This window comes from Ailuropoda melanoleuca, chromosome 14 (assembly GCF_002007445.2).
Source record: "Ailuropoda melanoleuca isolate Jingjing chromosome 14, ASM200744v2, whole genome shotgun sequence".
Lineage (NCBI taxonomy): Eukaryota > Metazoa > Chordata > Mammalia > Carnivora > Ursidae > Ailuropoda > Ailuropoda melanoleuca.
Window position 1 is genome coordinate 58,447,308 of NC_048231.1, and position 13,227 is coordinate 58,460,534.

Sequence of the window (13,227 nt, forward strand, 5' to 3'; positions counted from 1 at the left end):
TACCTTGCTTATGTTAAGTGCTCCATATGTTTTTCTGCCATCGATATCATCATCAGCATCACCAGCATCATTTCCCCACCTTCAAACCTGAGTCCTGTCCCTTAAATGAGAGGAGGGCAGCAGAATTTTTTTAGAGGTTTTATGTATCGATAGTTTCCCCCCAAAATGTTTGTAAACCAAATAAATAATATGACTCACATGTATAAATGACTATTTTTCAAGTACATATAGATGATATTGTAAATAATAAAATATAGATTCATTCAAAACTGTTAAAGAATTCACAATAACATTCTGCTATTGTTTTTCTCAATTCACAAACACTAAAATTAAATTTGAAAGTTTTTTGTGTTAAAAGGGGACCTGTAAACTTAAAATGGTTAAACCCATTGTTTTATCATTTTAGTCTTCCTTCCATTGACTTCTTCCAATTCCATTACGTTTGCTTTTGAGATTTGATGAGCCGAACCATATAGTAGATTTATGTACATTACAGCTTCACACAATGTTTGGATGTTGTTTTCTTACTATTTCTTATATACTAACTGATTGCATCCCATTGTTTGTTGGCATTTGGTTAACATCATACTATGAATTGATACTGGAAGAATTTAGCATGGTTATTCCCTACTTTGTATTGGGTGATAATGATGGTCTCCTCAGGTTTGTGTGCAGAGAGTTATATGTCCATCCTTTATCTTCCACAACTCTCTGAAATAGTGTGTATCATACTTTTATTCACCCTCTTTTGGTTGCAAGTGAAACCCAACCCAACTGAGATTAGCTTTAGGTAGAATGAAGAAGTTATTTGGAGAATTCCTAAGCAAAATGTTTCACGGTCAAACCATGGGAAAGGCACATACGCTGGATTTCAGGGGCCCACACACTGCCAGAACATTCCCCCTGAACCTCCTGTCTGCTGACAGTGCTGACAGACTTCTCGCACAAGGCAAAGGACCGAGCTGCCACAACCAAACTAAGCCATGCTCTGGCTCCATGTTCAGAATTCCTAGAGAAGAGGCTTTGATTGGCCTAGTTTATGTCAGGTGCCTCTGACTAATCAACAATGGCGGGAAAGGAAGGATATTATAGTGATCAGCTGGGACCAGGTGCCAGCTCCAGTCAGTCTAGAATATCACACTTCTCCAGGGGGAATCACGTGATTAGAGTTCAGGGAGGTCTGATTATCTCCCAGAAGATGTGAAGTAGGTACTTTGCAGCAGAAAATACCTATCCTCTGTAATATTGTTTTGTGATTATTGGTTCCTTATACATTCTTTCAATTACTATAATGTGAGCTCTTAGAGGAAGGTATATTTGTTCAACTTTATCCCCTGACCTAGGGCAGCATCTGTTACAAATGATTTTTAATAAATGATGAACTAATGAATCAGTGTAATATGTTATGGTACACAAAGTGGTTATGTAAGGTTTTGTCATGTTGTAGCCCATGAAGATTGTCCTCACAGTTCTGGGCTCTAGTTCTGGCCATGCATGTATGAGCCACCAAACTCAGAGGTACAGTCTCTTCCTGTGTGGAATGGAAAGCCTCCTTCTTCTATGACAGTCACCATTTACAGAAGTGAACTTGCATTGAAAGTATAAAAATACTGTATTATATGCACATAAAAATTACATACATTTTTCCAACTTTGCTGTGTATATTTATCATTTGCTTACTTGTGGATCAGAAACTATAAAGTTGTCAATGTTGGCTGAACCCATTAGAAACACCTCCCTTTTTTGTCTTTTCAGCTCCACTCAGAGGGGCACATAAGGTAGATTTGGCTTCTGATTGGAGTATTTTGGACTTTAAATTTAGTCCTTAATAGTGATTCCCACAGGTAAATCTGCTCCAAATGGGCGATAAGAAGATAGAACCTTTCTAAATATTTCACTGTGTCCTTTTTTACCGGTTTTTAGGTTTTTGTCAAGCGGGAAAGGATTTACGTTTGGTATCTCTGTGTATGGAGCAAATCGACATCCCAGCAGGATTCCTCCTGGTGGGGGCCAAGTCTCCCAATCTTCCTGAACACATCCTAGTGTGTGCTGTAGACAAGCGATTTCTACCAGATGATCACGGGAAAAATGCACTTTTAGGTGAGTGTTCCACACTTATAAAATTCCTTCTAAGGGGCGCCTGGGTGGCTCAATCGTTAAGCGTCTGCCTTCAGCTCAGGGCGTGATCCCGGCATTCTGGGATGGAGCCCCGCATCAGGCTCCTCCTCTGGGAGCCTGCTTCTTCCTCTCCCACTCCCCGTGCTTGTGTTGCCTCTCTTGCTGGTTGTCTCTGTCAAATAAATAAATAAATAAAATCTTTTAAAAAAAATTCCTTCTAAATGAAGGAGTTAAACTACAAGTTTATTTTAAATTATCACAGAATTTTCTTTAAAAAAAGTCACAGAATTAGTTGGGAATTCAGTAGTTTAACTCAAGTGTGAAACATTTTTTTCTTTTAGTAACTTCTTAAAAATTACCTTTTATTTTTTATTTTTTATTCATTCTCAAAACATCCACCTTGAAGAGACCTTTTAAAACCAGGCTTAAAAGATGGCATGAGATTTATCAAAAATTAATACTTTGGGGGCACCTGGGTGGCCCCTTCAGTTAAGCGTCTTCCTTCAGCTTAGGTCATGATCCCAGGGTCCTGGGATTGAGTCCCACATTGGGCTCCCTGCCCAGCGGGGAGTCTGCTTCTCCCTCTCCCCCATGCTTGTGTGCCCTCTCTCTCTCATGGTCCCTCTCTCAAATAAAATAAAAAAATATTTTAAAAAAATTAATATTTTGTAAAGTAAAGTAGGATTCACTCTTTATAGAGTCATTGATTTGGACTTGATGTTAAGTAAACTCTCAATTATTCAACTGTGGATTATCACTCTGTAAATTATTGATAGTTTCTCCATACCACCCATTATTCCTAAATACACTTGATTGATGTGATTCTCATTTTATATTTAGCATGAGTTCAACCAAAATAATTAGGAATAGACATATGATGTAAAATGTATAACTGTTTCTCAGAATTGTTTTGCTCTCTGGTCTCACTTTGAATCTGTGCTTTTTTCACAACCTAGCTTCCTTACATCATGGGAAATAAGGAGTGGACTTATTTTTTAATTAATTTTAATAATTAAGAAGATAAGATGTCACATGAGATTTGTTGCTTTCTTTGCTGCTGTGTTTCTCTGGAGTTTCTTTTGTTTCTCAGAATTTCTCTTACTATAGATGCCATCAGATAGATGCTTTTGGCACAAATAACAATAAAAATGAAAAAGAGAAGAGGGCAAAGAATTCAAGAATTGTATTGGTTCTAAGCTGTGCTTGTTTAGTTTGGTGCATTTTTCCTAGTTATACAGTATTATCAAAATGTTTAGGGAATACATACATCAGTATCTTGAGTCAGAAGGTAACCTTGCCCATGCTTTATAAAGCTTCCTTACATTATAATTCAAAGCTTTCTTTTGGTTCATAGGCAAAGAAGTGGTGATTTCCATAAGGCTTTCATAAAAAAGATGCTAATTTTCTTTTCTTTTAATGATTTTGAGTAGATGGTTTAACATGGAAGCCTAATGGTAAAGTTTATACATTGAACTACATTAACAAAGAAGTTTCCAGGTCTTCAATTGTTCACTCATTTGTCCAAAACTATGTGTTCCAAATGTACTTTGTGACAAAAATCATGCTAGGCAGTGATGTGGGGACACAAAAATGATAAGACATAGAACTAGTAACCTAGTTGGCTTGTGGTATAACAATTTTGGGAAACTTTCCTTTTAGCATTTTAAAAGCATCATAGGGTCAGGGTGCCTTGATGGCTCATTTGGAAGAACACGCAACTCTTGATCTCAGGGTCATGTGTTTGAGCCCCATGCTGGGTGTAGAGATTACTAAAAATAAATAAATAAATAAACTTAAAAAAATAAAAGCATCAGAGTGTCATCAGATGGAATAGTTAACATGTGGCTCTGACCACAAACACAGAAAAATCTCTCATGATGCCTTCTTGTTCAAGGATTCTTCATGACTAGAGGAATCCCACAATATATCATAGAAAGGACACAACAAACACTATCAGAATAATAGATTTCATAATTATAGGTAATCAGGTATATGAGATCGAAAACCATGGGTACTGGGTATTGGAACTGAGATTAAAATGCCAGATTTACCACTTAGTACTTTCAGAACTTCAGTTCCTCAGCTATAGAAAGAGGCCAATGATGCCTACCTTGCATGGTTGTAAAGATTAAATGATGATGTTTATAAGGCACCCATCCAGCATAGTGCCTAGAACAGAACACTTGTTCTTTACATGGCAGTTATTCTGCCACTCTGTCGTATTTATTATTACCCTTATAGAAAAGGAATTTTGGTTACTTTCTCTAGCCTTGTGAACGGACATAATTTTTTGTTAACCACTTTCCAAATTGAAAGTGTAGTGCAACAAAATGGTTGAAGTTTTCTCTTAGATAAGTACATTGTTGAAATTTTTATATGTTCAATCTCTGTTGTCTAAAAGTTAATATCCCTCCAGCATTCTTACTGTGATAGATTATTTTCGTATGCATTAAGATATAGTGGGAAAAATTTTAAGCTTCAAATATACTAGAAACACGGTAGACTCCAATATCAATTTGTCTAACTTTTTAATAAATTATGCAGATTCAAAAGACTGTGGGGGAATTGATTAAAAAAGATATTGATCCAGGGGCACCTGGGTGGCTCAGTCAGTTAAGCATCTGCCTTTGGCTCAGCTCATGATCCTAGGATCCTGGGATCGAGTCCTGCAATGGGCTCCCTGCTCAGCGGGGAGTCTGCTTCTCCCTCTCCCTCTCCCTTTGTGGTCTCCCTCTCTCTCTCAAGTAAATAAATAAAATCTTATATATATATATATTCTTTTAAATAAATACATATATAATCTTTTATATATATATAATCTTTTAAATATATATATATAATCTTTTAAATATATATATATAATATATCTTCAGTTGGCAGTTCATTCATGTGTCCCAAATCTACCATGCAATTGGAAGACTTGATTGACGAAGAAACTAGAAAGGTAATTTGGCTATAAGAAGCACTATTTTTTCTGAGGATGAAAATAAGAACTTCGAGCAGATAAAATCTCTCTTGAACCAAGGTTAATATTGAGACCATACAGAGTTTTAAAAAATGAGCTGTAGGATTCTATCTCTTTAATACTATTCTTATCATTAATGTGCCATTTCTGTTCTTTGAAGACTATCCAGTTGGTTTGCTTTTCCTTCTCCTTATGCTGTCTTGCTTTTCACCTCAGAGAACAGGCAAAAGAAAAGATAAAAGACAAAACCTCACCTCAGTAGTTTGTTAATTCTAATTCTCACACTAATCTTTTGTGAACTACTTAGATCTATCCAATAGATCTACTAGGATCTGTTGGGGGGCACTGTCTTTAATTATTTTTGCTAAAGTGTTCTTATATCATTTTACTGTGTTTGGGTGCTACATTCTCCTTGCAAACCGGGCCCTCTTCCATCAAGGCATGATGGTCATACCACAGTGTAAGTTACATGGAAGTGGTGGTTTTGTCTGCTTTGTTCCATGCTGGAAACTGGTACCTGAAATAGTGCCTAGCACATGATGGTGTACAAGTATTTGTTGGATGGATGGATGGATTTGTTGGATAGATGCATGGATGCATGGAGAGATAGATGGTAGGATGGCTTGAGAACTTGGTGAAGTAGGCAGCTACTGACAACTTTTTTTTTTTTTTTTTTGGCCTGTAGCTCTAAGGTATTGGACAGATAGCCAAATGCTCTCAAATGCAAACCATCTCTGAATGTATTTTAAATAATTTATGAAATTATATTAATGTTTATCATTCTATAAAGTAACAGTAATAAACTAATAACAGAATTACTAATTTTATGTAACTGATCAGAAATTACAACTATTTCTGTCTTTCCAGTTTCACACAATGCCTGGTATGTAGGTAGATGCTCAATAAATACTTGCTGAATAAATAATAATAAATTGGACTGCCATTTCTAAATGCTCAGACTTGATTGTCAGCATTCTGAGATTGATATATTGTGAAATATTCTGTCTCTAATCCTGGTGGCCTTTCTCTCCTCTCCTTCTATATCTTTGTTAATTATGTAACAGGTTGTTTTGGGGTTTAAAAAGAGTGTATCGCTTTATCAGTAAATTTATCTTATTTTTAAAAGATTATTTATTTGAGAGAGAGAGCGTGAGTACAAGTGGGGGGAGGGTCAGACGGAGAGGGAGAAGCAGGTTCCCTGCTGAGCAGAGAGCCCCATGAGGGGCTGGATCCCAGGACCCTGGGATCATCACCTGAGCTGAAGGCAGATGCTTAACCAACTGACCCACCCAGGCACTCCAGGAAATTTATTTTAAGTTATGTATATAGAAAGATATTGTATGTTTGGATTTTGGAGTTTGGAATGTCCTTTCTCATTTACAGCTTTTTTGTCCTTGTTCACTACATGCAGTACATTTGTTGTGTCCTCATCAGCCACAACAGAGGGACTCACACTCTTTCTGTGCAACTTTCCTCTGTGTATTAGGGGCTTGATTTCCAATTGACCAAAGGATGGCCTCTCATCCTCTTAGTCTTCTCCATTTCTTCTTCCTTCTGTGTCCCCTGATCTAAGCGGGTCACTGGAAGTATTATTTTGTTGGAATAATCCGAGAAAAATTGTTTGGATATTAGATCTAAAGGAATAATAAGCTAGTTTGAGTACAGGGAGGTGAAGAAAGACGAAATGGGACTCTCAGGGAACTCATGTGAGAAAGTATAGCTCGATGTCATAGAAACTGGAAAGTTGTCAGTGCCTGGGTTTGCCCATCACTGTCCACATTTCCTATCTGCAGACCCGCGTCCTCTTCACAGTTCTCAGTTTGTGCTCTCCCATCCCTTAGCTGACAGGTGGTTGGACGTATCCCTTACTTGGGTTCCAATTTTATAAGACCTTACAAATCCAGGGCCTAGTACCATCTCACTGATTCTTTTTGTATTTATTTTAAGATTCCAGGAGGCTCTGACTGTCCCAGACTGGGTCAGATATTAGCACAGTCTAATCAGCTATGGCCATGAATGCAAGCCCACATAGTGCGTAGGGTAGAGAACCAGGGCCAGCAGATTCTGTAAGAAGGGAGTGTGTGGGAAAGGAATAAGGGACATCTCGAGGATCAAACCTATTCATATTTTTTTTAAAGATCTAATTTATTTATTTGACGGAGAGAGAGACAGCCAGGGAGAGAGGGAACACAAGCAGGGGGAGTGGGAGAGGAAGAAGCAGGCTTATAGCGGAGGAGCCTGACGTGGGGCTCAATCCCAGAATGCTGGGACCACGCCCTGAGCCGAAGGCAGACGCTTAACGACTGAGCCACCCAGGTGCCCCAAACTTATTCATATTTTTAAGACAACCATATGAACTCTATCACATGATACTATCCACTCTGTTTCCTTAACCATTATCCTTTTAGAGCAGAATTTAAATTACTGTCAGTCTTTATAAATAACTTTGCTAAAAAATTTGGGTTTTTTTCCTTGAAATTGAGAAATTACTGGATCAAAAAGACTGAATATGTCTATATTTTTTGTATGTAAGAGTATTGTATCAATTTACAAGTTCACCAGTAACTTTGGTTTTCCTTCTTTCAGGGTTTTCTGGAAACTGTATCGGCTGTGGAGAAAGAGGATTTCGGTATTTCACGGAATTTTCCAACCATATTAACTTGAAGCTCACCACCCAGCCAAAGAAGCAGAAGCACTTAAAGTACTACCTAGTCAGAAGCTCCCAGGGTGTACTGTCGAAGGGACCTCTTATCTGCTGGAAAGGTAGCACCAGCTTCTGGGAGGAAAAGGGAAGGGAAGGGAAGGGAATGAGGATATTACAGTAATAACAAGTGGCCAGTACAGGGTTCAGAATTCAGGTATAGATAAATATCCCAAGTTCAGCAGGCTATCCAAAGATGTAAAGCTCTCTGACAGGTTATTTGACTAGCTTTTTTCTATTTTTAATAGAGACTATCTGGGAAAAGTGCATGTCTCTTTGTATTTGTCTCTTTGGAGGGTAGAGTGCAGATAGACTCTTTCCAGCTCTTCGGTCATTTCGTGAGGACCTCAAAGTGTCATTTTCCTGATTAGATGCTCTTTCTACTTTATTTAGGTTCTTTGGTAATTGTCATGCATATATAGTTTTCTGTTTTCATTAGAAGTACACATACACTAGAACAAATAATGCTTTCTTCACAATACCTGGGGAAATGCACTATTAAGTTGGTGAAGTTTTGTTTAAGTTAAGAAGAACTTAACGAACTTATTTATAGAACTGAATCCAGTTGAAACCTCACATCTTCATGTGATTGATAGGATTTGCCACAAATTTTATTCGTTACTTTAATGTAATGGAATATCTAATCCTTATTTTTTGAGCAGTTACATAGATGCTGAGATTTTTCTTAATTATTAGTATTATTAAAGGCGATATAATAATTGTCTTTAATGTTTTCATTTGTGGTCTGTGCAAGATTTTGATCTAACCATGAGAAATAGCAAAATAAATCAAAATTATAGCTGCAGATTTTCCTCTAAGTCTTCCACTGTAATTACTCTTGGTTACATTTGAAATGACATTATATAATTCCTTAGGACATGGCTACATGTTCCAAGCCAGGTACAATAATCTTGGGTGGCTTTTGAAGCCTCGCATTTAAAAAAAATTTTTGAATTTTGTTTAATTTTTATAGTTTTCAAAAAAGATTTATTTATTTATTTATTTGAGAGAGAGAGCATGTGTGAGCAGGACAGGGGAGGGGGAGGCAAAAGAGCAGAGGGAGAGGGAGAGAGAGAGATATGCTGACTACCCGCTGAGCACAGAACCAACTTGGGGCTCAATCCCACAACCCTGACCTGAACTGAAACCAAGAGTCGGACGCTTAACCAACTGAGCTACCCAGGTGCCCCTGAAAGATTTTATTTTTACGTAATCTCTACACCCAACGTGGGACTTGAACGCACGACCCTCAGATGAAGAGTCGCATGCTCTACCGACTGAGCCAGCCAGGCATCTGAAGCCTCACATTTATAGCAGTTGTTATTTTAGAATTAGAATTGTGTATGTGTATGTATCTATATATACAGATATGCAGACATATAATATCAATATAAATGCATAGAGATATCCTTTTAGGCCTAAGTACAGTAGCTCTTCATGGAAGGTCCTAGCAATGAAGGGTATAGAAAATTGCTTCCAGCCCTTGCACATATCTGATAAACTTGGAAACTCTCTAACAGACCCTCTATAATTAACTGTCATTTGCAGCCATTTATATTTCTTTTTCACATGCTACCTTTAAACCCTAATACAGTATAAGATGTAGTATAATTTAGTTGGAAGGTATAGCCCCACAGGGTGTCATAGTATTTGCTATCTAACTGACTCAGTTCAAAATATTATTAAAGTATTACAGGAAAGCTCCATTAATATTGGCCTAAAATAAAGCTTGGTGTTGCATGATCAGAAATCACCTTGAATATTATGTATCTATTTCCTTTAATAAAAACTAAGAATATTAAGAATTAGAGCATTTTTAATTTTTCTCTTCTACCTATAAATTTTTCTTCGCTTCAGCTTTTGGACATAAATTAAAGTCAAGGTGAGAATGTTGAAGACAGCCTACATGGATTCTGGTTCCTATTCCACACTTAAATCAATCCTGACAGGAGGTTAACTGGCATTTGAAAGCTTATTGGTTTTTTAAAAATAAATTACCCATATTTTAGCCTCAGTCTTATCCATAAAGCTAGCATGATTATATTGGCTATGAGTAATTTTTCCCCTGGTTACTAATCAACAAAGGACAAAATTCTGATCTTTTTTTTTTTTTCTTCTAAACATGACATCTGGCCTTAGGAAGACAAAGTGAATTCACCATCTTGAACATTCTGTTGGAATCAGAATTTGAGGAGGGGGAACCTCTGATAAGGAATGCGGTTGCCACTTAAGGGGCAGCAGCTTATTTTAGAGGCTTTATGGATTGTGTTCCCATCCCCTGTTTTAACAGAGTATTGGTCTCCTCCCATAATACGATCTTACTCCTTCCCAGAATGTAGAAGCCGACAATCCTCTGCTACTTGCCACTCCATGAAACCAAACTCTTCAGTATCATCAACTGTGACTCCTGAAAATGGCACAACTAATGGATACAAATCAGGATTCATTCAGACAGGTATGGGATATTTTCTTTTGGAATTTCAAGCAGCAGATGTATATTTACTGATGCATTTAAAACTTACTGTGGACTGGTTTGAATAGAAATATTTTAAAACAGAGGTATTACCTGAGTTACTGTTAGAGTAAGAAATTTAGCTCAAGCATAGGACCTGTCTCTAGAAGAGTCTGACAGTGGGCGATAGGTAGAAATCCAGACATGAGGAAAGTCTGTGTCCTAGCTATCCAGTGGCATGTATTGGGGACATAACTCAAGAAGACTGGAGTTCCAGGGTAGGGCTCTCAGCTCAGCACACAGAACATTACAGGGAGTATTGCATCAACTAGGATACTAAGGTCCCAAGGTAGGACTAAGGATCACAATGGAAGAATCCAGGATCAAGTTTCTCGTGGTTCAAGATAGAGGCTTGGTTACAAATAACCAGATAAAATTTTAGTGCCTGAAACTAGGTTACAGTATCAGAGCAGGATCAGCAGAATAGCCACTCTGATATCGAGCAGATAAATTGCTAGTCTGAGGCTTCTAAAAATTCCTCCAGTATAGAGAACTGCACTGGCCCAGGCCCTAAGGGCAGGATAAGGCTCCAGGTGGGATGGGATGTTTCCAGGTGGCTGAAGGGCTGGAGGGCTGTAACTGAAAAGATCACTGCAGATAGTATTTGAGAAAATTATTTAGAACCAGTCTGGGTTGTATCTTAGGCAAGAAGGAAAGTATTTTAAAAGAATTTGTGAATTGTTTTTCAGTTCACTTGTTTGTAAAATACCCATTTTACTCATCTGATATGCACACTTCACAGTATAGATGCTTTGCTAGTGTTCTCTTAACCACAAGTTGAAAAAGGCTGTCTTCATTTATTTCATGACTTAGCATTCCTCTTTCAGATCCATGTAAAATCCTGATGAGCTGGTAAATTGTTTCTATTTATTTTCAAGAAAGAAGTAGTTATTAGAAAATGTTAGCAACAATAGCTGTGATAAAAAGGCTAACTTTATCTGGGGCTCTTCGTGCTATGTGTCTGCACTCAACTAAGTCTACTTCATCCAGGATTTTAAAAGTCTGATTTTTAAATTGTTTGAGAGATTTAGATAGAGGCTCTAATCTAAGAGGAGAGAGCGTATCTCTTTAGAATGAGAGAACATCGTGTTACTAGGTATACAAGAAAGAAAAAGTTAGCACTTGGCTCTTGGCATTGAGAAATTAATTAGCTTTCATTACAATCACATTTCATCACAATAATGATAAACCTGTATGTCTCTCCTAGAATATTATTTTAGTAATTTGGTTGATTTCATTGTATATTTTCTTCCACTGGACCTTGGGGCTAGGGAAACGTGATTTTAAAACTACAGTATTTAAAAGATGGATATTTACTTTATTACAATAAAAACATATGAAGCATTTACTGTGTCCTAAAACCCTTGTCAGATGCTGGAAGGCAGGGTTCCAACACTTGACCAATGGCTCCAAAGATTTAGAAACCACTCATACAGGGGATAAAAGTATAATGACATGTTACTTTTCCTCAAAGGGACAATTAGATATATAAGTAACCAGTTGTACCTGAAAATAATGAAAATGTATTAAAATGTTAATAAGCAGTAATGCAGTTTTAGTTATATTAGAAAATATATTTTGAAAATAAATATTGCTCTGAAATAGAGGAAATCAAGAAGCAGGCTTTAGCAAAGGCTCTGTCAACTGCCGTGAAAAGACACAGACAAAGCACTGATTGACTCACAGTGGACACAGGTGGCCAAGATTTATGCCCATATTCTTTTGTATCCCTTGTAAAGGTGAAAGCGGTTATTTGACTATGAAATTAGTTATTAACAATTTTTAAGTGTGGGTGCCTGTGAGTGGCTCAGTTGGTTAAGCATCTGCCTTCGGCTCAGGTTATGATCCCAGGGTCCTGGGATCGAGTACATTGCGCTCCCTGCTCAGTAGGGAGTCCGTTTCTCCCTCTGCCCACCCCTCCCCGCCGTGCATGTGCTCTCTCTCTCAAAAATAAATAAACCTTAAAAAAAAAAAAAAGACAGGCACACCTGGGTGACTCAGTCGGTTAAGCATCTGCCTTCAGCTCAGGTCGTGATCCCAGGGTCCTTGGATCTAGCCCTGCATTGGGCTCCTTGCTCAGTGGGGAGCCTGCTTCTCCCTCTCCCTCTGCCTGCCACCTCCCCTGCTTGTGCTCTCTCTCTTTCTCTCTCTGTCAAATAAATAAATAAATAAATAAATAAATAAATAAATAAATAAAATCTTTTTAAAAAGACAATTTTAAGTGCAATCCATAGAATTCAATAGAAGAGATTACCTTTTTTAGTGGAAATTTATTTATTTATTTTTATTATGTTCAGTTAGCCAACAATAGTACACCATTAGTTTTTGATGTAGTGTTCAGCGATTCATTACTTGTGTATAACACCCAGTGCTCATCACAACATGGGTGATGGGTATTAAGCAGGGCACGTGTTGTGAAGAAAGTACTTTAAAGTGAGGCTTTGTATTTAAAACTTTCCTCTTGATGAATTATGTTTATGAGTCTTCAACAATAATTTCTTTCTTCCTGCACATGTTGAGAGTAATCGGCTTTAAGAATTTCATGTTAGTGTTACGAAATTATTGCAAACCTTAGAGTATGCAGCATCTCCCTAGCTGGTAGAGATTCATCCTTCTGTAGGAGGCTCTCTTCTTAATCTTCAGTGACTTCCTGTAATCAAGATTTCTGAGCCTGAAATGTAGTTGCATAGTATTTGAAGAAGGGATTGATTTACTGTTTACACAGTTTTGTCTTGAATTCTACCTGCCAAGCTCTGGATTTTCTGTTCTGGCTGGCTCGCTGCTTTGGGGATTTATTTCTGGAAAAATGGATAAAATGGACCTCATTAAAATTCAGGATTTTTACAGTTAAAAAGGCAACATCAAAAAATGAAAAAACAAGTAACAGAATGGGGGAAAATGTGTGAAACACATATTTAATAAAGAATTTGT

At 37.4% G+C, this 13,227-nt stretch overlaps 1 protein-coding gene across 8 annotated transcripts in view; it reads left to right on the forward strand.

Moving 5' to 3' along the window:
- GREB1L (GREB1 like retinoic acid receptor coactivator) overlaps window positions 1–13,227 on the forward strand; it is a 259,381-nt gene that overhangs the window by 137,770 nt on the left and 108,384 nt on the right. For 7 of the 8 annotated variants that reach the window (XR_004620338.1, XM_034642744.1, XM_034642747.1 and 4 more), the window contains 3 exons: window positions 1,924–2,100; window positions 7,670–7,846; window positions 10,117–10,239. Coding sequence is in view for 7 of the 8 variants with exons in the window: in XM_034642744.1 (XP_034498635.1) it covers window positions 1,924–2,100; window positions 7,670–7,846; window positions 10,117–10,239 (477 nt within the window). In the remaining variant the exon portion in view is untranslated. The remainder of the gene's footprint in view (window positions 1–1,923; window positions 2,101–7,669; window positions 7,847–10,116; window positions 10,240–13,227) is intronic. The other variant, XM_034642748.1, reaches the window with a different exon arrangement.